This window comes from Sapajus apella, unplaced genomic scaffold (assembly GCF_009761245.1).
Source record: "Sapajus apella isolate SASKATOON/1434 unplaced genomic scaffold, GSC_monkey_1.0 scaffold36, whole genome shotgun sequence".
Taxonomy (NCBI): domain Eukaryota; kingdom Metazoa; phylum Chordata; class Mammalia; order Primates; family Cebidae; genus Sapajus; species Sapajus apella.
The window spans coordinates 7,480,450-7,506,795 of NW_022436976.1; the positions used below are offsets into that span (position 1 = coordinate 7,480,450).

At 33.7% G+C, this 26,346-nt stretch overlaps 1 protein-coding gene across 1 annotated transcript in view; it reads left to right on the plus strand.

Moving 5' to 3' along the window:
- The first annotated feature begins 1,007 nt into the window (after positions 1-1,007).
- The window catches only part of ADGRL4 (adhesion G protein-coupled receptor L4), a 116,885-nt gene continuing 91,546 nt past the window's right edge, over positions 1,008-26,346 (plus strand). The window contains exons 1-2 of the mRNA XM_032296506.1: positions 1,008-1,189; positions 2,555-2,704. Coding sequence (XP_032152397.1) covers positions 1,168-1,189; positions 2,555-2,704 — 172 coding nt within the window. The 5' untranslated portion in view covers positions 1,008-1,167. The remainder of the gene's footprint in view (positions 1,190-2,554; positions 2,705-26,346) is intronic.

The window sequence follows — 26,346 nt, forward strand, 5'->3', positions numbered from 1 at the left end:
ATTTGCACTAGTCACTTTTTAAACAGAATAGAAATGGAATGTAACAAAGGTGACCTATTGAAAGGTAAAATGCCTTGTGTTGATGGCAAAAATATTAAGATATTAGTCATTTCCTTTCTTTAAATCAACTTTATTTAAACTTACATATAATACAATTCATCTAAGTTATTTACAATAAAATGCATCAAATTTAAGAATACAGTTGGATGTTATGACAAATGCATGCACTCACATAACCATCACCTCAATGAAGATATAGAATATTGTCATCACCTCAAATTCCCCTTGTGCCTTTCTGCAGTCAGTCCCCCTTCTGCATCCCAACCCTGGGCAACCATCGATCTATTTTCTATCATGATACATTAGTTTTCCCTGCAGTTATTTTTAATTTTTTAAGATAGAATTGTTTCTGTTTCAATGTGAACGATCTTTTTCTACATAATTGACGTGTATATTAACATATATAAAGCGATATGATACACCAATTGTTCTGCAGATGAAAAAAGGGGTACAGGTGAATTTTACCTGAAATTGAGTTGATAAGGGAAAAGTTGAAAAGGCACAATAGACTACATCCTTGTTTTACATGATGCAACCCTGAGTCCCAGCAAGATGAGGACTGAGCAGTGGTGTGCCACTCTGCATGGATTCAGGTTTCCTGACTGCTACTTGACCCTTTGCTCTTTAGGAAAAATTACTGGCGAGTATACACATTTTTAAAAGGCTATGTCTTGAACTTTAGTTGTCAGAGAAATCCCCTACAACCTATTGAGTTTTGGATGCTGTCTCCGGAAGGGTTCTCCATGGGTCGCAGAGACCTTTACTTTTTAAGTACTCACTCTTAGGGTGGCACTCTGGGAGCTGCGCCTGAGGACCAGCGGACCCCTCATTGGGGCTGTGACATTCTCAGGGTCGGAGGTCACCAGGCAGGGAACGGAGCCCAGGTGGCGTGGGGAAAGGGGATGGAGGCCGGACGTGGCCAGCGGACTCAGGGCTTGACTCACACACTCACACAAAAGAGGCCGGAAAGTGTCGGGAGGAAGCCGACGCGTCACGGAGGACGGATCCGGGACCCTGCCGAGCCCTACCCGCGGCTCCGGGTCCCGGGGCCACAGCCGCACTCACCCGCCGCGCTCTCTGCCACCGCCACCACCGCGGCCGCCGCCAATGAGACTCCTCCTGTTCCTAGGTGAGTGCTCAGCGCCCCTGCTCGCCGAGGTCCTTGGAGGGGCCGGTCCCTCGTAGGGGACGGGATTTTTCTAAGTGGTGGAGCTCATTTGGCAAGTAGATTTGGCAAAATCTCCGAGGAGAATTAACTTGGTACTTCTCAGGATGTTTTGCTCCTTGACCTTTCAACTGTAGAGTTGAATATTCAAGGTCTAGGGACTGTTAACCTTTTTACTCCCCTTGAGGAAGTCTCTGACGTCCCCTTTCACCTGGCTTCTGCTCTGCCCCAAAGAAATTTGGGAAATCCAAACCATTAACGCTTATGGGAGGCTTCCTGGCATTCTAAGGGGATTGCTGGCCCAGATTTGAACTTCATTTTGACAATATTGTGCAGAAAGATAGTGAATGACATTTCTCAAAGTGAAATAATTTTAGCTTAGTCAGCATACATACACTTACTTGCCACTAGGATTTAGAACTGAATACTTAAGAATCTCTTGGTACCTAGTTAGGGCAACTTACGTTAGATGGCTATTTTCAGAACAGTGACCTCATACTTCATAGCTGCTGGTCCTCAGGACTCTTGAGAAGACCTGGAAAAAACAATAAAAAAGGAACCTTTTGATCAGTCTACAACATATAATTTCCAAGTGTATTTCAATAACTCTGATGTATAGTCTTGTTCTATGTTTTGTTTCATTTCTGTTGGTCACATTTGTGTGTTTTACATTTCCGGAAGATCAATCTTTGACCATAACGCTGAGTTTGTTTTTTGTTTTTGTTTTGTTTTTAAATTTCCCCTAATGGAAAAAAAGTGAAATACATTTTATTATGTATAAGACAGGATTGAAAACAATCATTAGAACGCAGAAAAAAAAAAAAAAAAAAAAAAACGGCAATTGCGTTTGTTCTCCTAGATAAGATGCCATCTTAAAATAACACAGATTTGAATTTGCAAAAACCCAAATACTCAATTTACCTTCCTTTCTGCACAGAATTACTCCCAGAGGAGGGAAATTGCTTTACAATTAGGCAGTTCCCTTTCAAAGCATCTCACCTCAGAATGAAGGGTAACACTGAATCAACATGCTATACTGATCTGGGAACACAGTTTTTATTATAAAGCTGAGTTGTTTATCACATTTTAGCTTTGTTGAGATTTACTTTATACAGTTTGAAATTGAAAAAAAAAAGCTTTATCTTAAAAGTAAGTTTTACTTACTTGCTTTTGTGCTGTTACTTAGCAAAGTGCTGCCTTGGGAAAAATTTATAATCCACTTATCTAAATAGAAAGAAAGGAGTATTTATGTTTACTATACTCTAATTCAGCAATAGGAAGAGGTGTTTCTTTTACTTTTGAAAAGGTGTATTTCTCTATTTTATTTAGTGGTTTTTTCCACTTTGTTGAATTGTTCCCACACTCAAAATTGCGCCAAGACACCTTGTCACCCAAATGCAAAATGTGAAAAACAAAATGGAATTGAAGCCTGCTATTGCAACATGGGATTTTCAGGAAATGGTGTCACAATTTGTGAAGGTAAACAAGCTTTATTACCTATTTTGGATTATATTGTAAGATTAAATTCTGATGTGAATGCTTTTTGTCCTCCAGAAACTAACTTGTTTTGTGTTATACTGTTAAATTTCATACTATTTAAAAAACACATAAGTAGCTAAACAGTGAGTTTGACTTCCCATGTCAAAATTTATACTTGTTATTGGTTTTAAACGACTTCATGTAGATATTATTTTTGGTGCAAATATTAAAGATTTCCCTTTAGCTCATGCTGGAAACCCTAGTGTAGAGGGCATAGTCAGCAGCTTTGGGAACAAAAGAGTTCATGAAGTTTAGGCTATACTGGTATGTGCCGCCTTTATATACCGCCTTTACTCCTTGATAGATGATGCCAAGTATATTTGTATATGCCCAAGGTATTCGTATACCGATATGGTATACGATACTCATATACAGGTACTTGACTGCTTATATTTGGAGATGATATTAAGAGATTCATGGTTTTCTCATGCATATCCTGGGCATAGGAAATGAAGAGAAGAAGAGAGGAAAGAGACTTGAAAAGACATCAATATTTGAAAAAGTAGATTGTATTCATAAAGCTTTATGCTACTGCCCAGACACAGAATGCCAGAAAGGATCCTTGTAGGGTACAGTTTAGCCCATTGATTAGCAGAACACCATCTGATAATGAAATTTTAAAAATTTCTTGTCTATAGTTGACACCTTTACCTCTAATCCTCCATTCCTCGTAAGACACTCAATCTTTTAAAATTCATTTTCAGCAAAATCTAGTTTTAACTGGATGGATCCATAGACCAACATTCTGTGTAGGAGAGAGAGAGAAAAAAGGAAGTAGGTCATACAAATTAATTTTAACATATAATTACATGGCAAGTTCAAATTATAGCTGTGTGGTATTATGCACCTAAATGTATTTAAGATAACATGAACTTTTCCTAATTAAGCCAGGATATTGTATATTGTTAATATCGCATGTGTTTGCTTACAGCATAAACAAGTTGTATCTTGCGATTGAATTTGATAGGCTCTTTAAAAAGTTAAATATGCAGTATATCATAAGACCAAAACTCATCATAATTAGTTTAATGTTTAAAAAATGTACAGCAAAGCTACAGTTCATTTAAGGGTGCATTAAGTCAGGTGTTTTTGATTGTATACACAGCCAAGATTTGTAATATACTATTTTACAAGAATTACAAAATTCTTTTCATAAATAATCTTAGAAACTTATTGCGTGTTTAATTGAATGGCATTATAGCGAGTGAAAAGTTGAATGACCTTCAAAATACTGCATCTCACAAATTAGTGTGCGTTTCCACTAATCTTTAGAAATTGTATGCTAGTACTTCATAACCAGCATTGCCTTTTTGTTATTTAGATACTTTTCAACTGTCATGCTTGCCATCAGTAATGTCAATAATTTCTCATAATTTTGACCTTTAGCAACCAACCAGCTTATAGTTGTTTTTAATGATTAAAAAAAAAAAAAAGCAACGCATCTTCCATTATCCAATGCAGTTGTTTTTCCCCTGCTGCCTAAGTCAATAATTAGCTAAAGAACAGAAAATATTTTCACTGGGAAAAAAAAATTATTTAAGACCTTTTGGCCTGCAAATTCTTTTCACACAGAACATAATTTATAATGGGAATTTGTTTTCTTCGTAAGCTCATGTTAAACTTAAATTCCCTTTCTGTTTAAAAAAAAATACACATTCACTTGTTTTGATGTTTATTATCTGAGATTTGTAATGCCTTCTTAAAACTGTTCAAACAGTGGTTTTCATCTTTTTCACCTTTTATTAATTCACTGACAGGTTTTGAACCTTTTTTTTAGTCAGGATAGTTAATATGCTCTTTAGAATTAAAACACTGTATTCCCAACTGCTGAACAGTCTAGGTTATATTTTGAATTTTAAGATTGTTGTTGGCATTTTCATCACTAAAGAGATTCCCCACCTTTCCTGTTTTTCTCTAAGATTGGTATTAGGTGAAGATGAAATGACTGAACAGGAGATTAGCTGCAGAGAATGCCTACTTCTTGAGGAATAGAAATTGTTTTCTTTTTTGTGTCCTCAACATCGCAATTGTCATAAAATTTGGCTCTCTCAGAGATACCAGAGAAATGTTATAGTAATAGTCTAACCTAACCAAACATAGTAAAAGAGCAAGTTTTGAACAAGTAATTTATAATTTGTTTTACATGGTCCTAAAAAAATAAGCTTTAATAGTAGTGAATTTTTAATTCAATCATTTTAAAATTTAACAAATGTTTATTGAGCACTTTGATAATCATTAATATAACCACCATCATCATTAGAATAGCTAATATCTACCCTGTACTGAGTCCAGAACTTAATTAACAGAGACCTCGTTGTCATACATATTATTAAGAGCATAAGCCAAGGAATCAGACAGACTTGCATTCATATGTTGGCTCCACCAATTGTTTGGTTGGTTGGCCCTTCCTAATTCATTTTTATTCTACCTAACTGTGTCATTTCCTAATACACACAATTTATCATGTAACTCAGCTATTGAATACCTGTCAATGGCTCTTCTTTATCAACAGAAAAAAGTCTAGACCCTTCACATTTTGACTTAATTCCCAGTGACTTCTCAGCAAATATGCCCTCTGATATATATCTGGCATGAAATTCTTGGAACTCCTTAAAAATAGCATACATGTTCAACCTCCACTTTTTTGTTAACTGCTGATACTTTTTCGTGCCTTGTCTTTGCCCCTTTGTAAATCTTGATAAATCAAATGTATTCTTCAATCCACAACTTAAATGTCACTCCCATCTGGAAAATTTTTCTGTGTGATGTGTACATGCACATCAGTTAACAGAATGAGCTACATTGTCTAAACCATGTCTTACAAATAACTACAATTTTAAATATTTAATGAGGTGATCATTTCCATAATAAAAATGTAAACAGAAGAAATCACTAAATGTTGTTTGCATCACATTTCAGTATCGATATGGATAAAAATAGAGATGAAGATACATATGTCATACTGTGGATTATTTTTAAAAATACATCAGAATCAGTGCGTTAATGAGTGTTGCCCACTTGTCATTCAATTAAATGTCCCTGTAAGTTTATTTAATTACAATGATGTCTGTGTGTGTGTGTATGTGCGTGTATATGTGTGTGTGTGTATATATGTATATACACACACATATACATAAAGTGTGTGTATGTGTGTGTATGTATATATATATATGTGCATATATATATAAAATGTATTTTTCCTATCTTTATTGGCATTTTGAGATTTTGAGCATGGATTTAATGTTCAGAAACAGCTAAGAGAAACTTTTAGCCAAATCTGATGGGTAAAGGGAATAAGTAATGGCCAAAATGATATTTTAAAATGGTCTGTGGTTTTAAAGTAATATATGGGGAACATTTTTTCATGAGTAACATGGAGACAATTTGAAAACTTTTGAGATGTTTTGAGCCATAGCAAGCTGACTGTAATAAATGTATGGACTTTCAAGTTGTTGCTTCTCATTTGGATGCATATGTTTCATTACTGGTTTAAATATAAGTGAAGTATTTTCATGCATTCTTCTTATAAATATTTTAGGTGGAATTAACATTACGTGAAATTCTTCAGAATTACACTTCCAAAGGAAATTGCTAATGTTTCCAGCTCTAAAATAACAAAGATAAACCTGATATCTTATTGAAATAAATCCTAGAGATAAACCAGCTTATTTAGGAAATATACTCATAATGCAATTATTAATGCAAACATTTTATGAAATAACCATTACAAAGCAGAAAAAAAATCAAAATGTGTCAGAGTGAAGAAGAGACTAAGCAGTTTCCTCTATGAGAAAATATCATAATTACCTTGAAAAAATGAGAATAAGGCAAAATCATTTACTTATTTTAGCAATTGCAATATTCATCATATCCCCTTCATACCTGACATTTTCACAAAATGGTACCCGTAAACAACTAGCATAACAACAGCATAATTTGCTTACCAAAAAACGGTTGTCTATCAGTTTATTTTTACCATATTCTAGTAAGTTAAATAGTCTGCTCATCAAAGTTAGTTTATTTATTCACTGAGACAGTGTACTACACAAATAAGCAAAGTTGAAGTTCACAATTGCCTTAAAATTGTATAACTATGTATCTTATGTGAAGTTACATACCCAGAATATAGAGTGTATCAAAACTACCTGGTTCAGGTCCCTCTGCGGAAGCTATTTTTCACAGCAGCTTATAAATCTTTTCCTTTTTTATTTTTTACCTTAAGACTTCAACTGGACATTTTAAAAATACTTGTTTTTAATTTTCATCACACATTATCAGCTATCTGGTAGTTAATCTGAAACTTTCATTGTCCTTTTATGTTTATTACATGTTTGTAGTATTGAAATTTAGGAGTAGCAAGTTGAGTTGAGTAGTGCCTGGGCCACCGTTCATAATCCATCCATCCCTCCCTTCCTCCCTCCCTTTCTTCCTTTCTTCCTTCCTTGCCTCCTTCCATTTTTTATTTTCTGTTTTCTATCTTCCTTCCACCCCCTCTTCCTTCCTTCTTTTCCTTCTTTCTCCCTTGCTTGTTTTTTAAATTGCAGTCCTCAGAAGGAGGTAGCTTCTGATTTTCAGGTAATATCTAAGGACTATTTCAAAAATTGCAAGTATATATCTCACTAATATTATATGTACATTTTGCTTCATATACAAGATATGTTACTAAAAATCTTAGGGAATTTTTATATGTTGCGGAGGAACTTGAATGCTACAGCAGACTTGAAAAGGTATCAACTCAGATGTGCTACTGGAGAGTCATGTATCAAATTTCTTTAAAGAGAGATTTATATTTCCTTGGGGATTCTGTATTAAATGAGACATATAACCTCTTTAAGAAATTATAGTCTAAATTAACCCAGGGCTTGCCTTTCAGGATTATGATTTCTGTAAACTTCATCCAAATAAATAAAATACCTTGCCAATTTCAGAAATCCTTTTCTTTGTACTAGAAATATGTCCTCTTCATTCACAAGAAAGGTTCTACGTTAGAGATATCTAACACAATAATTAGGTGGAACTTCCTCAAAAATATCCACTCCACAATATTACACATTCCCTCAATGTATAGAAAGAGGAAAATAAACCAATAAACCATTACAAAACTTTCTTTAGGTTAACATTTACTTTGAAAAGAGAAGGAAAGGGGCATGTGTGGTCTGAGTTTTGATATCAGTTCTACAGTTTTAAAATCAAAGACTTTGCTGACCTGGTTTATTAAGGTCAGTTTTGCAGACTTAAGTTTTAGGAATCATTCTTCCACATCGTCTTGTTTCATGTTTATCTCACAGGATAATTACCAAGAATTAATGAGATACAACTAAGAAATTTCTTGAGATCTTAAATAGGGTTTAATATGAACATATGATTTGGGGTTTTCCAAGTAGCTTATAATGAAACATAATGAAAATTTTTCTTCAAGTAAAAGTCTCATTAATTTTTAATCAGTATTATCTAGATGGATTCATTGAATATTTAGAACCAGAAAAGTAATATCAATAACTAATAGCGTGAAGAATGAAGCTGAAATAATAAAAATGAACACACAGCTTCTGGGTTCTAATTTCAAGATTAAAAAGTTATGCAAAAGTCAATCTTAAATAAGACTTTGCACAATATATTTTCTGCTTATGCACAAAAAAAAATACCTTCTGGGTTGACATTTTAGAATGCTGACTTTTTTTTCCATTTTCTGTTTATACTGCAGGCTCTACGATCAGTTTATACAGTAGATAGATAGATAGATAGATAGATAGATAGATAGATAGAACTATAGATGTGCATCATATAATATGTGTTAGTGGTAAGGGATCAATGACAATAAAAATTGAATATGATTTCCCTAGAACTCGTGTTCATTTTGCATGCAAAGTGAACATGGTGGCTGTACTACCTTATATTTCCTGTTCTCTCACATCTTTTGAAGCTGCTAGGAATTTAAAACTAAATGAAACTTGTATTCTAAATGTGGATGATCACATATTTTAATTTCTGTGGCTTTTCCACAAAAATTCTGGAAGACAGGTGAACAAAGAAATAGTAGAGATAGCACTTCCAATACCCTCCCCCCTGCACCAAATTACTGAGGTCCCAGTTTCTCACTTTGTTTTTTATAGCTCTACTCTTTCGTCAATATTTTAAGGTTGCAAACTTTATTTTGCAAAATTGATGACATTTCTGTTATTCTGGAAACATCAGTTGTCTATAGTCCCAATTTTATAGGGCATCAGGACACTTCATAGTAAACTCCTGGTTATTTTAGACGTTAATTATCCAGTCTTGTGCTTCTCTATGTTCGCATTATTTCTCTTCCTTATTTACTCTCTTTAATTATTAAATAAGTTTCAGGTTTTCAGCTTAATAAAAAATTATATATTGGTGTTGATTTTAGTGACTTCTGTGAGCTAGACACTACTCTGACCACTTCACATGAATTTTTAAATTTAATTCTCACAATACTTCTCTGAAGTAAGGGCTAGTATCATCCCCAACTTATAGATGAAGTGATTTGCCAGAGAAAGTATTTACAATCAATTGCCTCATATGATTCTCACACTGCTCTGTGATATAGGTCTGCAAATAAAAAAAGTGAATCTTACTGAGATAAAATGAATTATTTTGGTTCTACCCCATTCCCATCTGCCTTTTCCCTGCTACATTATCAAAACAAACATATATATATATATATATATATATATATATATATATATGCGTGTGTGTGTGTGTGTGTGTGTGTGTGTGTATCAATGTAAGGAGATTAAAGCTATTTACCAGTTTTAATATCTTGATAAAATACGTAGGTCAGGTACAAGAGTTTAACTTCTGTTTATCAATCTCCATCAAGACAAGTGAAGTGAAAAAAATATTAAAAAGCAATGAAATCAGAGGGAGGCCATGAGAAGTCCACAAACTTGAGTGAAATTCTCAAAGCAGTGTGTAATGCCTGAAAAGGGGCAGTTCAGTGCACATAGAGAACGCTGCCACAAAGAGGAGGACTTTTCCTGTGGTGGCAGTAGCCTGTCCTCTTCCCAAAAGTGGAGAGAAATCTAGATGATAGTTTGATATATTATTTTCCTGAGGCTACACAGACTGGGCATTCTATTCCTCATGGTTTGTCTCCAGATAAAGCCAAGAAAATACTCTCAAAGAAAAGTTGGTCATTTGCCTACAGGCAACTCTTGAGAGTGAAAATTGATGCCACCTCTCTGCCTTCTCCTTACTGATGTTACCCAGAATAATGCCTCAAAATTACTGAGCCCACCTGTGTATACAGAGAATTATCAATTCTCTTTTACTCAAGCAGTTGTAATGCCTAGCTGACAAAATCTGGAGCAAGTTACCTGTGATCATCCACATTGTTTTTTAACTATAAACATGAGAGCCGTTTAAAGGTAGTCCAGTCATTGAAGAAAAGTGAACAATATAAACATGTAGATGAATAAATAGAAAAATTAGCCTGGAAAGTCATTCTTTTAGGTTGAAGGAAACAATTTAATTCATATGCTCAAAGAATTCTGGAAAAATTTGCATCCAAACAATTACAAAAATTTAGAAGAGGCTTCTATATACGAAAGAACTATCATACCACACACACACAAAACTTCTTACTTTGATATAACCTTAAACCTTTGTGTTACCCAACCTCTTCCACTATCTTTCTCTAATTCTTCTCCTTTCGTAGGAAGAGGTATCAAGCTGCTAAAATTCTCAGCAATGCAAGCCAGTGCCTAAACATACCAGAAGATTGAGGTTAAAGTCTCCCGTTCCTGGGTTTTCTGTATTGCACGTGTGGTTGCTGGATAGAACAGAGAAGCTGCAAATATTCAATTTATTTACGTATCTGTGGAAGATACATCAGGACAGCATTAGTCAAGATATTCTTGAGCGATTCATCTCAGTACCATTCCTCTTTTTAAATCCCAATTTCACCCCTTTTCATCTTTTTTTTTTTTAAATCTAGGCCCAGGCCTTTTTCATATTCCTCCTGTGCTTTACCCCAGAGGTTAAATAAGGTGATTATCAGTGTGTTTTCTGACCCTAAGTGCATGATTGGCCTGTGATTTTCACATTGAAATGTCATTAGTGCAGTAATGAAGCCCACACCTGCTAACCATTGTTGTAGAACCTCTAATTCATTTGACTGAACTCAAATTCTTTTTGTGACTCACTTGTAACTTTCATCGTTGCAATAGTGCAGTCATCTCTTCCCTCTGTTGTGTGTTTTCCCCAAGTGATTTCCTGAATTCACTGGCTAATTTGGTCGTTCCTGCCAAACAAACTTAAAGTATTTTTCATCTCCAGTAAAATATATTTATCTTCTGATAATTGATGAGATAATGTACAACAATAGGGCTGGAAAATAATCATCTCAAAATGGTAGCACTAGAAAGTGAAGATGGAAAATAACAGAACAAAACTGAGAAACAGAGGACCAGCCATGGAAGGCCTAATATTCATCTAATAGAAGTCTTATTGAAGAAGGGTTCAGGTAAAATTGAGCAGAGGATAAAATAAAAGACAAAAATTAATTTCCCAAAGCTTAAGAAAGTCAGGAGCCTTCAATTAAAAGAAACCACAGATGACCGCTTATCTTCTGTGGAATATGCCTGTGGCTTCACTTCTCAGTTTATGTTTAAGGAATATCCATTGATATCCTGCTCTAAAAGAAGACTATAGTTCACTTCACAACCTGTCACCTTTATTTATAAATTCAAGCTGTTTATAAACTTCATGTCCTTAAGTAATAAAGGAATATATTGGCTGACTTAACCTCAGGCTGTACCATTCCTGGAGCCTAGGTTAAAAGCCTACTCAAACTGGGAGAAGAGAGAAAGTATTTTTCAAAAGGACATTTGGGTGACTGTTAGCAGGAGGATGACTAGGTGCAATGCAGCCAGAAGGGCAAGTGACCATTGCAAGGACGTTTCTGTCAGCCCCTTCAGTTCCCATTTCTACACTCATCTACTTTTATTTAACCACTGCTTTATCTTTTTCCTGAGACAAATTCTACTCTAAGGAAAGGACATTTGTAAAAATCTTGTGATATATCATATTCTTAATAAAAAATGTCTAGATAAATCTCATCCTCCAAATTCTAATTATTGGACTCCTCTTTTATATGTTATGCTCCAACAACGAAAACCCATCCCTATAAATAGAAACCCTCCTGGTATCTATTTTTAATCTATCTATACTCCAGTGACTAGATTCTCTAAAAATAAATCCTAACGTTTCTGTGCGAAAGTCTCCAAATTTGTTGTGTATATTTTATCCCTATCCAACTAAGATTCTCATGGTAAGTCACAAAGAGAATCCAAGCCTCAGTTTCCCTAAAATGAGTAGATTGGACTAATATCTTTATTAATGTCCCTATAAGGTTTAAAATTATTTGATGCTATTATTGTAATACATTTATTTGAACCATAGTCAATTTTCAGTTCAACTAATTCTTGGGTAAATAGCCTTGGTTTTGGACTAAGTTTGAAGCATAAAAGTGAAACAGATACGGATTTTAATCTCTCACCTCTAAGCTCCATGCCCTTTCCACTTTACTGCACAGTTCTGTTAAACTCCAGTCTCTGAAGCTGGCATGACCAACACAGGAGATGCTTTATCCACTCTCTGTACTCCTTTCCTCCCCACTTATGACCTGACACAACATGATGTTCTTTCCTGATGAGCCAGGATGTAAACTCAAAGTTCTTCTCCCAGTATTACCAGGCAGGGGCTACAAATCAATAGAAGTTGGCACATAAATGAAACGCTTTTTCCATATTTTCTCTGGTGGCTTCCTCCCTCAGGAGGAATGTCTGGATCCATCTTCAGAGAGCCCTCCTGCATTACAGTGCTGAAAAGTAAGCATTAAATGTCATATGATCAGTGAGAGAAGTACTATGTTGGAGTCACTTAAACAATTAAAAGCAAGTGAAAGGCTGTACATCCATGATTTTTATATTTGCTCTCATATTGGGAAAGTTTAGCCACTGTGATGTGTGACTGAGAGTACTCCTTTGAATAAGATGGCGCACATATCCATTTAAGGGACAGGAGGGTTGTAATTCATGTGATTTTATAATTGCCATGTTGCTAATAACTAAAACAAAATGCTACATAGCGGAACTGATCTTCGTGTTGCAATTCCAAAAGATCTTTGTTTCATGAGTGTTTATATTCAGGAATGGTAAAAGTAGAAATGATCAGAGAGGCAGTTGTCTCAGCTAGGAAGTAATCTAAAAGCCACATTTATTCATTCTAAGGGTAATGTATATTGCCAGGCATCAAAAATAATTTTGCACCAGGCTGTACTAATGAGGCACGATGATCAAGTATGTGTGTGCTCAGAGGACAAATTAGAACCTTTCAATATTGGGACTATTATAAACCTGGACTTACTGTCCAAGACTGGCTTCACATGCCATTTTCTTTAAAAAAATTTATCCGTCAGTAATAATTGTTCATTTTTAATCATGATCTCCAAAGTAATGAATCACAGTAAGGAATAAATAGTTTCATTTTATTTTTACATTGATATGAAATATTGGCGTAAGCTTTGATGGAGTCTGCCTGCTTTTCAGTAGTGACTGGGGAATCCCAGCAACGACTACTCTTTGAGGTGGATGACTAGTTCTTATTTTTTATTGTAACCCTGGAAACTACAAAAATCCAATCTACAAAATGCTACAATTCTGGTTTGTTGGTGCCCGTTTTTGCTGTTCTTTTCCTGTGCTGAATTTCTCGAAAGACCATGAATGGTATTTCTGTTTACAAGAATCAAGCCCTTAGTTCCGACTGAATTTCATATGTCATAAAAGGTTGAAATGAGATTACTTTAGATGTAATCCCATCCCAAATATTTTGCTGTAAATACAGAACATCGATTATAGCCAAATGAAAAATGTGCATAAATGATCAAACTCAGTATCATAAAACTTTACATAGGTTTGTTCCATAATATCTTTGTGTTTCTACTTCATTTTAAGGGATCAACTATGCAAGTCTGAATTTTCGTTGACTTATTTATTGCTTTCTTGAACATTTTCATGAATTAGGAAGTAACATTTCCTAAGACAGATTTAGCTGAAATATTGCGACGAATGCCTTGTAATGATCTTCTGTTTTTGAGGCAGCCTTCAGAGTCGCGAAAATCACTTTGACTGTTACTTCCTTTTGGATCTTAAGTATCAAATATGACTTTTTCACAAAAATTCTGAGAAGTATAAAATCACTGGCACTTAAAAAATGAAATTTTTACTTAGAATCATATTAGTACTTTCAGGTTTTTAATTACAAAAAAATTTACTCATTTTACTCCATGTGTTATTTATAATACTTGCCTCACATTTATCACTCACTTTCAATGAACTAAACTTCATAAATACAACTTTATGTAGAGCTAAATTTATTCTTCAGTAAATTATTTAAGATGAGTTATTATAGGTTTTATCTTTTTTTACAGTGTAAAGTGAAAGACTTTATGCTGTCACAATTTTACATTTTAAAAAAATTATTTTGTTTATTATCATGACCTAAATTTGATTAAAATGGAATACATAATCATATAAACTGGGAAGAAGTAAAATATTCTTTCCCTCTACAACTTTAAGTCATTTTATGAGAATTTTTGTACTCCCAATATATAAAGATTATAAATAAAATATTGTGCACATCCTCGAAAAATTTTTTTTAATTTAAAAAATGTATTTTAACTCTCCTTAAGTGTTATTTTCTCTCTAGAAAAGATTCTTTTTCTGCAGTTTGACAATGTTAAAATCAACTAAAAATTACATGTTTAGGAGCATGTAGAAAAAATAATTTAAGAAATCTTAAATGTATAATCTAGGATAATTTTCTACTTCCTTTCTGCTCAAGATATAATTTTATATCCTCTATTTTATCAACCATCAAACATCATCTGGTCTGAAGTTACATGGATTTGTGTAATTTGTTAGTCAGCTGTGTGAGAGATCACCACTGTACGCTATATATTATCCAGCATTTGTAAAAATGTATCAATCATTTGTATGGTTAAAAATGGAACAAATCAAACTTGTCTGGCATAAAAATTGTGATTTTTCTGAATATTAAAACATTAAGGCAAGATTATTGGAATATTCTAGTGTCTTTAACTGTTTGGTCCATTGCCATTGAGCATAGATGAAAAGTGCCAGCCATAAATTACTGTACTTTTATGTGTAGCTGTGAGTAGGATAAGAATGAGAGTATTAGGAGGAAAAAAAAAATCCAATTGTTTTCAGGGCAATTGGAATATAGGGAACAAACTCTAACACCTGAATCTAATAGATGATATTTTATATTCAAGTCAAAGAATTTTCATTAAAAATGTGATTATGTTGAGTGTCACTGGTCAGACAAGCTCAATTCCTGAAAAGCCCCTTTGCATGGGATTTACTACAAAGTGATGCTATTTTCCATATTAACATGATTTTTCTGCAATCTTATGTTCAGATACATAATTTATATTACCAAGAAATCTGGATTAGTGTACAGTTTCATAGATTCTCTTTATAATTATTTAAACGCTTCCAAATAAATTGCTGAGAGACAGAATGTTAAAACTGTTAGAACTTTGTACTTATGTTAAGGAGGAAATTAACACTTTGGTCCTTTATTTGCCATGAAAAGAGATAATGACTTTCTCTACGAAGATTAGAATCTAACCAAACATTGTAGGCTAAATATAGCATACAAAATCTTGCGCCATTTGTGAAAATGCTGTCAGGGAGAAAAATCAGTGACTGAGTCTCTGCGCTGTATTTTTTAGTTACACAGATTTAATTTAGAGATTATGGTTTGAGAATAAAATTTACTGTATGAGTGTTTTTGGCTGATAAGAAATTGATTTTGTGACCTTGGTACACATTCATTGAAATATCTGGCAATGTGTCTTAACTAGGTTAAGGGAACCATACATACTTGGAACCATATTATTACTTCACACTGGACTAGCAGGTTAATCCCTTTGTTGCCATTGATGGAAACTACTTTTTGCTACTATGGCAGCAGAAATAATCTCCTTCTATTGAATAATAAATAGGTTTTGTGTAATTAACATTATACTTAGTTTGTTCACTATATTGAAGGTGAAATCTTTTAATTTATTTAGAAGTTATATTACTCATACAGATTAAATACAGTATATTTTTTCATATTTCAAAGGTTATATTTGTTAAGTCATAAATATGAAAACTGATGAGCATATTGAGACTTAAATAAAATACAGTGAAAGCACTGAATGGTCAGCATTCTCCATACCTTAAGTGTTAGCTTATTTAACTAATATTGACTCTAGTTGTATTTACACAGGAGAAATGAATTGCAGAAAAGAATTAACGAATTGTGAAATTTGTAAATTCTGCACAAAGAACCCCAAAATATGTACCTCCCTTAAGATTTTTGGGGCTTGGTCAGCCAGATTAGTTATCTGTAAAATAATTATCCAGACACATGCACCGAACATCTTCACTTATTTCTCTTTTCTGTATATAACTTCAGAACCAAAATGTAGGTCATGCTTCCCTAGCACTTTGTGCTTTTGACCCTCTGCAGGACAAGAATACATCATAAGTCTTAAAGAGTTCAGTATTAAAAATATAATTGAAATTGTGTTTAACATTTACAACTAGCAGAGGGAGGGAATGTGCTGCTGTCTTTTATGCATTTTTGATAATTAAAGTTGACATGTACAGCCAACTAAATCAGTTTTCATGACATTGAACAGAAGCTGAGTTGTTTCTAACACTTGCTTGATAGTTTTGCCTTTGTGGCAAATTTTTGATATTTTGAAATAAGAGAGTTGTATATCCTTTGTGTCAGAAAGGTTCTTATGCCAGATTTCCTGGTGCCATATGGAGGATAAGTTCTGAAGATTATTTCTGGACCTTTATAAACACAGAAACCTATTGAGAATACTAAAAAAAAAGTGCAACAAATCTCTGTTGTATATGCAATGCAGGAAGGCAAGCAGATACTTGATTATTGTGTTATGCTTCTTCAACTAATGTTATGTTTGCTACAACAGTTTCCAATGGAATACCATGTGGAGAAGAATGGTCTTTTCAATGTGTTTTATCTTTGAATTTCAGTTTATTTGCAGACAAATATATCCACAAATTTTCAGTAGAGGCATTAATTGTTGTTTTTTACTCAACAATCCCTTTAATACTTCTCCTTCGAAAAATATCAAATGGTTGCTTTAAGAATAAATAAGTATAGAGTTAATCTGACTTTAACGAAGTCTTTAGATTGCAGTCCATAGTAAAAATTGCATTATTGTGTTATGAAAGTAAAACCTAAGTCTTATCAATTATTGGTGATACCTGTTTAACAAAAGATTCCAGTGATTCCTAAACTGTGAACCAGGGACTTATTACTAGTAATGCTTTAATAATTCCATATCAATTCCTTTCCTAATGAAAACAAAATTTCTTCTAACAATGCTTAAAATTGAACAGAAATATGACACACTAGAGAGTAATAAAATTCTTAAGTATGACAAGTGTTCAAAATAGGATGTAAAGTACAGTTAATAAATATAGAAGAGAAAACTGGCCTGCTAATTTCAAAACAGTTTTGAGGATGAAGTACTATGATGGAAATCCACTAAGATAAAAAGAAGCCTCAGCTTTTTTGATTCAGAAATGAAATATTAATGATTTCAATCAAGGTTGATCAACACCTGATGAAAACATCTCTATAATCAGTGGGAAGTAAAATTACAGCTTATTGTGCGAGTCAGGGCCATGGAGAAGGCAGACCTTCTGAAGAAGGCGTACCTGGAGTCAAATCCTGGTCCTGGCATCGACCAGTTTCTACGTCTCTAGATTGCAAATAGTTTTATCAACAACAAAATCGTTTTTGAAAACTAAAGAAGAAAATACAAATGAAGCACTTAGTTACAATCCCAGCCATAAAGAAAGGCTTCAATAAGTGATAATTGTTACAATGTAAATCTGTCAATCACTTTTTTACAAAGCTGTTTTTGATGGATTCATTCACTTTCTACTTTCCCAAACCATTGAGGACACCTGAATAAAAGCACCTAGGCTGCAAGATTCTGATGTTAGTGTTACACATATGCTAATGTGTACACGGATGCTCTTCTGCTTTTCCCAAACTCCACAAACTACAACACATAATGGGCACTTCAGTACATACCTGGAAGAAGAACATATTACCCCCTATTCTTTAAGAGTTTACTACTCTTTAGCTTATATTTTTAGCTCACTGTGTCCAAAGGAAAAAAGAACAAAACAAAAACTTATTTAATTATTAAAGTAAGAAAGTAAACTTTCTTTAATGAGTAAGTTTCTTTACTTTCCTTTGTATAAATCACCTGGTCAGTACAGTGGAAGACTGTATTTAAAGTAGATGCATGTTTACAAAGACGATCTGGGAACTAACTTTTCCCAAATTGTATGTATATCAATACATTCAATTATCTAAAAAAGATGGTTAGCATTGAAAGCATGCTATGATATAAAGTACAATAAGAAATAGATTTTAAAAGTGTAAATTCTCAGAATAGTTTATTTTGAATTTTTCTAAAAATTTGTGAACAAATATGTTAATATCTATCACAAGTTTTCATTGCTTGAAAATAATGAAATTTACACAGAAATTGAACAAGCTTCTATATTATAAAATTCTAAATATTTTTGTTTGGCTTAACAAATTTCTTACTGTACTTAGTTGCTTAAAATATGTAAAATAAATGACAGATGACAGATATTACTATATATGAAGTTTCTTTTAATTGTTATTATGCAATTTGTAATCAGACTTGCTTAATATTTTGGCATAAAGCTTATTAGAGTAGAGAAGTACATATATATTTTTTTAATTCTGGGGAAAATGTAAGAAAAAATCATTTTGCCGTGGAAGGATTGAATAATTAGCAGAACTTTGTTTGTTTCAAAGATGAATTTGTTGTCTTACTTCTCAAGTGATTTATGTAATCTCCAGGTAGATTCTTAAACTTTGAGAAAAACCATAGATCTGTAGACTCAACTTGTGAGACATCACTTAGGATTTTCAATGCCTAGAAGAAATGATGTGTGTTCATTGACAGGAAGTGGTTGAGAGGGATGACTGGAATTACTGTGTCAGGATTCTGCTCTTCCGTGTCTATGAAAGCATTCATCAGTGTAATATTTTATCTTGAACAAAGATAGATTTGAATGGAAATGTAACAAGACACCTTCATGCAGTTCAGCAACATTTCTGAGTTACAGTTTAATTTATGTTAACTCTAGGTAATTTAATATTTACTTATTGCATTTGAACCCTCTGTAATTTTTTGGAAACCTTTCCAATAAATGAAAAGCAGAGAGAGCTAAATATGAATTCGATAAAGGAATCCTTTTGCAAGTAATCTCAACTTTATGTTTTCAGAAGGTCAGAACAGACATCTTAACTCTTGGTCAGAGGGAGAAACTCCTGCCTGGCTCTCCTAATTCTAAATTTATTCCTCTTTTTTTTAAACTGTCATTTCAAAATAATTGTCAAAAAGCTGATCAATTTGAGTTTTCTAAAGTGCCGTCAGATAAAATGTTTAAAGTCTTGATATCATAACATTTGTTTTGTTTTTCATTATTTTCATTTTGTAATTTTCCAAGAAAACAGTAGGTTTTACCTTAAATTGCTTTTCTTTTAAGCATGTTATTTTAAATTCTAATACATTTCACAACTTCACTACTAGTTGGTTAGTATTCCTAAATTACAGAAACAAAAAAGATGCAGTGGCCATTTAAAAAATTTGAATAATAATGTGATAAATACTTCCTTACTATAAATTTAAAAATCATGGTATGATTAGTATGTTTGTTTGTTTGTTTTAAAAAGACAATAGAGCGGTAAGATTGAATCAGATGGAAAGTTCCTTTGGATAATTTACCTTTCACTAATTCATGCCTCATACTATTTCTAAAGCTTCAGGGGTAAGGACAAAAGAGCAAATAAATGTGACCTGTCTTGGAAAATGATAAGAGTCATGCAATATTGAAAAGGAAAAGATAGCAGCAAAGAAACTATCCACATAAATTAATCAAGTAATACTTGCCAGTGCCTAGAGTAGAATTCTGTATAGTAAGGCTCCAACCTAACTATTAGTGTTACAATAATATTTGTTTCTTCTATCAGCTAGATAAACATCATGGCATTCCTTACCAGCACTGGTGAGACATTGCCTTAAAATTTTTCTTAGTACAGTGGATTGAGTTGTAACTTCCAAATTTTTAGAGTTGTATTGGGAATCAATCTTATTTTAATTAATGGTGTTTTGTTTTATCCTGATTCATTAAAATTATCCAGACTGCACATCCAATATATAAGCATTTATTTTAATTTACCCCACTCTACATTATGAAACACGCCAAAACAGAAATGTACAAAATATAAATAAATGTAGAAATATTACCATTTTTACCTATATGTCAACAGATGGCTTTGCACACACTTTGGGGTGCATTTCCTCATTGTAATTGGAAACAACTGCTGTTGCTGAGTCATTCATTAACAAGTATATCATAATGAACTGTCATTTATATACTGTGTAGTTGTCTTAAGTCGTGTGGAAATTACAATTATTATGCTTTCAATTAGATAGTGATTTAGATACTGAGATTTACAGCTACCTTAACTAATATACTTGGTAAAAAAATTATCTGAGACTGAAAATTTACTATTTAAAAAAGCACTGACACCTCCTTCCAAACTATCCTGTTTAAATGATGCCATCATGTCATGATTTATCTACTTTGTTTCATGACATACCACGTTAGTTTCATGACATGCATGCTTTCAAAGCATCTTATTGCTACAGAACACATCCCCTATGGTCAAATTAGTTTTTACACTTTATCCAATCTTTTATCCAAGATACATTTTTACCATTTTTGAGGCTTTAACTTAGATTTTTTTTTTATAGTTATTTCAAATAAGACCCCAGCTACTCTTTGTTATGATAATGAATAATTGGGAAAATATTTTAATTTAAGTAAAAGCATAGTTTGCATTCCAATTGGAATGTTATTTTATTATTTGAAAAATTTTTCTTTAACCCAAGCACTTAAAAAATAATGTATATTGCTTTTTAATTTTTAAAATATTATTTGTTTACTTGTTTATTTATTTATTTATTTTACATAGAGTCTTATTCTGTTGCCCAGGCTGAAGTGCAGTGGCTCAACCATAGCTTACTACACCCTTGAACTCCTTAGTTCAGGTGATTCTCTCTTCTCAGCCTCCAGAGTAGCTGTATCTACAGGCATGTACCACCATACTCAGTTAATTTTCTTTTCTTTTTTTTTTATTGCATTTTAGGTTTTGGGGTACATGTGAAGAACATGCAAGGTTGTTGCATAGGTACACACATGGTTTGCTGCCTTCCTCCCCATCACCTATATCTGGCATTTCTCCCCATGCTATCTCTCCCCAACGCCCCACCCCCTGCTGTCCCTCCCCTAGTCCCCCCTGACAGACCCGTGTGTGATGTTCCCCTCCCTGTGTCCATGTGTTCTCATTGTTCAATGCCCACCTATAAGTGAGAACATGCAGTGTTTGGTTTTCTGTTCTTGTGTCAGTTTGCTGAGAATGATGGTTTCCAGGTTCATCCATGTCCCTACAAAGGACACAAACTCATCATTTTTTATGACTACATAGTATTCCATGGTGTATATGTGCCACATTTTCCCTGTCCAGTCTATCACCGATGGGCATTTGGGTTGGTTCCAGGTCTTTGCTATTGTAAACAGTGCTGCAATGAACATTCATGTGCATGTGTCCTTATAGTAGAATGATTTATAATCCTTTGGATGTATACCCAGTAATGGGGTGGCTGGGTCAAATGGAATTTCTATTTCTAGGTCCTTGAGGAATCGTCACACTGTCTTCTACAGTGGTTGAACTAATTTACACTCCCACCAACAGTGTTCCTATTTCTCCGCATCGTCTCCAGTATCTGTTGTCTCCAGATTTTTTAATGATCACCATTCTAACTCACGTGGGATGGTATCTCAATGTAGTTTTGATTTGCATTTCTCTAATGACCAGTGATGATTAGCATGTTTTCATATGTTTGTTGGCCTCATGTATGTCTTCTTTTGTAAAATGTCTGTTCATATCCTTTGCCCACTTTTGAATGGGCTTTTTTTTTTCTTGTAAATCTGTTTTAGTTCTTTGTAGATTCTGGATATCAGCCCTTTGTCAGATGGGTAGATTGCAACAATTTTTTCCCATTCTGTTGGTTGCCAATTCACTCTAATGACTGTTTATTTTGCTGTGCAGAAGCTGTGGAGTTTGATTAGGTCCCATTTGTCTATTTTGGTTTTTATTGCCAATCTTTTGTTGTTTTGGTCATGAAGTCCTTGCCTATGCCTATGTCCTGAATGGTTTTGCCTAGATTTTCTTCTAGGGTTTTTATGGTGTTAGGTCTTATGTTTAAGTCTTTAATCCATCTGGAGTTAATTTTAGTGTAAGGTGTCAGGAAGGTGTCCAGTTTCTGCTTTCTGCACATGGCTAGCCAGTTTTCCCAACACCATTTATTAAACAGGGAATCCTTTCCCCATTGCTTCTTTTTGTCAGGCTTGTCAAAGATCAGATGGTTGTAGATATGCTGTGTTGCCTCCGAGGCCTCTGTTCTGTTCCATTGGTCTATATCTCTGTTTTGGTACCAGCACCACGTTGTTTTGATTACTGTGGCCTTGTAGTATGGTTTGAAGTCCAATAGTGTGATGCCTCCAGCTTTGTTCCTTTTGCTTAGAATTGACTTGGCTATGCAGGCTCTGTTTTGGTTCCCTATGAAATTTAAGGTGGTTTTTTCAGTTCTGTGAAGAAGGTCATTGGTAGCTTGATGGGGATAGCACTGAATCTGTAAATTACTTTGGAGAGTATGGCCATTTTCACAACATTGATTCTTCTTAATCATGAGCATGGAATATTTCTCCATCTGTTTGTGTCCTCTCTTATTTTGTTGAGCAGTGGTTTATAGTTCTCCTTGAAGAGGTCCTTTACATTCCTTGTTAGTCGTGTTCCTAGGTATTTTATTCTCTTTGTAGCAACTGTGAATGGCAGTTCATTCTTGATTTTGCTCTCTGTAATTCTGTGTTTTGTGTATAGGAATGCTTGTGATTTTTGCACATTGATTTTATATCCTGAGACTTTGCTGAAGTTGCTTATCAGTTTCAGGAGATTTGGGGCTGAGATGATGCAGTCTTCTAAATACACAATCATGTCATCTGCAAATAGGGACAATTTGACTTCATCCTTTCCTAATTGAATACCCTTTATTTCTTTTTCTTGCCCGATTGCTCTGGCTACAACTTCCAATACTATATTGAATAGGAGTGGTGAGAGAGGGCATCCTTGTCTAATGCCAGATTTCAAAGGGAATGCTTCCAGTTTTTGTCCATTCCATATGATATTGGCTGTTAGTTCGTCATAAATAGCTTTTATTATTTTGAGATACGTTCCGTCAATACCTAGTTTACTGAGGGTTTTTAGCATAAAGGGCTGTGAATTTTGTCAAAGGCCTTCTCTGCATCAATTGAGATAATCATGTGGTTTTTGCCTTTGGTTCTGTTTATGTGGTGAATTACGTTTATAGACTTGCGTTATGTTGAACCAGCCTTGCATCCCGGGGATGAAGCCTACTTGATCATGGTGCATAAGCTTTTTGACGTGCTGTTGCAATCGGTTTGCCCCTCAAATTAATCATTAATATTTTTAAATAGTAGTAATAGTAACAATAGCAATAAGAGCCATCATAAGGGTCTTACTTTGTGCAACAAACTGTTCTAGTGTCTTTGCTTGTATTAAAACATGTTTTGAATCGGTATACTCGACTGTCTCTTAATGTACTGCTTATGTAGTAATGTTGTTTAGACTTACGTGGATATTTGTTTGCATCTTCTCACCATTTTTCATGTTTACCATTCTTTCCTTCTGAGTTCAATATTCTTTGTCCCGAGGTTTACCTGGTAAATTTTGTATTTGTTTATCTGAAGACGGTTATCTGAGTTAACAGATACTTTTCCTAAAAACTTTGAAGGTATGGCACATTATTTTCTAGTTATTACTGCTTAAAGTGTCCTCATTTATCTTTTTCTGTGTAGACAATTTACCTTTTCTTCATAGCTGTTTATAAAGTCATCTCTGCAATTTCACTGTGATGTTTCCATGTTTAGATTCTTTTCCCTTATCTTGTCTAAAGCTGCATTCCCTGAATTTGAACATTCTTATTTTCAACTCTATGAAAGTTTTAATCTGTTAGCTCTTAAAATAATAACTTTCTCATCTACTGTCCTTGGAATTTCAATTGAATGCTCTGCTTTCTGTTATCCATGTTTCTTAAACATCAACATTTTCTATCTCTTTTTGCTTATGTGTCTTACGTGTTAGTATTTCAGATATTTTGCTTGAACATTTTTTCTATAGCTATATTTAATCTGTTGTTTAACCAGTTTACTACATTATTATTATTTTTTTTAATTCTAGAGCTTGTTCTACTTGGTTCTCTTAAACTCTCGAGTCTTTTTTACTAGAACCTTCTTGCCTTCAAATACTCCATTGCTTATCTATTTAATGTTTTCAACATTGCTGCCTTCTATTTTATATGCAATAAGTCTGTTTGTAAAGTGTCCTAAATCTGCTATTTGTTCTTTCTGCTGATCCTCACTGATGGTGTTTTGGGTGTGTTTCTGTGTGTGTAGTTTAATTGTAAAATTTATTTTGGCACTCCTTAGGTGTGGGAAACCTGTGATGCCACTGCACACGATCTTTCTATACAGGAAGAATATTCATTGCTTCTCCCAGCCACCACACCTTCTTCACCACCACCTCAGGGTCACTTTCTGCTGTTTGTCACCTTGGAGTTTCTATGATTATAGGCATGCAGTCATTCATTCTTAAATGACTCCCACTCTTCCTCTGTCCCCATAGCCTAGGCAAAGACCAATAATTTTATTTCATTTTTCCTGGTGAGGACCTTTTTAAGGTCCATCCTATCACTGAATATGTGGCACTTTGATGTCCTGACTTTAGGCAATTTTTTCAGTCTTAATTTGACCTTACACAGGTGCAGTCCATACCTCTTTTCCTATAGACACCCTTAAAAAACCATAACCCCCAAAAAGATTTTTGAAGTTTTGTTTTACACCCCTAACTTTTATCTTTCCATTTAGGTTTGTCCCCAAGGATTTCTCTTATTTTCCAGTATGCTCAGTTTTGTTTTCTAAGAGTACATTTATTTTCTTTGTCATATTTTATCTGGCATTTCTAGATGTTTTGTTGAGGAAGGATATTGACATTATCTAGTCCTCATATTATAAGAATAGATTTTCAGAACTTATAAATCATTTTATCAGCATAAAGAAAGCTAGCCCAAGGAAAAAAGTTTCAATTCTTTGGATGAAAGAGCAGAAAGAGGAAATAACCTTGATGGCATGGTTGTGCTACTAAATTAATTAGCCCTGAAGCCAATCTACTGCTATATTTTTTCTCTTTGGTGAGATAATTAATTGCCTATGTCCTAAGCCACTTTGAAATGGGCTTCTTGTACTTACAGTAAAAAGCATCTTGCCTGATCTATTATCAACTCATTTCCTTAGGTTTCTGACTCTTCATCAGTACCTTGACTATAAAACCATATTGGTGTAAGCTGCTGTCCCATCTTTCATAGGAAAACGTTAAAGCATGAAATTGGGAACAAAATGGCATATATTTTAGTATAGGGTGTTTGCAAATACAAGAAATATAGGTAAGATTTTCAAGTTAAAAAGCTGTTTTAGTGAGTAAGATTAAACTTAAATTTGGAATTCTATAACAAATCAGCAAAATTAAAAAATAATATTAATATTTAAGGCATATGAATGCAACATTTGTGTAAGGTTCAAAGAAGCAAATACTACCAACATATATGTTAGAAAATCCTAAAGTTGAGCTCTAGTTAAAAGTGAAAAAGGTGAGGCAGATTACAAAGAAGACTAAAAGTAGAGGTAAAAGGTGAAGTTGAAAATGAATTACTATATATTGAACATAAAGTGAAAAGAGTAAATTGTGTTGTACTTACATCAAGGACATTAAGAAACAAAATAATTTAAATAGTTAAATTTGTATTTAATTGTTGTTTTCTTAATAATTATTTCAACTTAATTCATAACACAAGACAGATATATTTTAATTATTCATAACACCCACTTTTATAAAACTGAGGTAAACCAAGATATAAAAATAGAACTTTATTTCTTTAAGACCATATTTGTAGTCAGTTCAGGGCTTTTTTTGAAATTAAAATCACACAGTATGGTTAATATGTTTAAATAAGGTAAAATAATCATCAATGCTATTACAAATACTATGAATTATACCAACTAATATTTAGTATATACTGAATGCAGTGGCTTTTAAAATTCCTATAATATTCATCAAACCTATGATGTACATGCTCTTATTGTAAGCATTTTATGAGTGAACAAAAATAGTTGCAATGTAACTCAATATAACTTCATACCTGAATCAGTTGTGGAATAAAATGACACAAAATCATTTGAAATATTATGAAGGTAATGGGC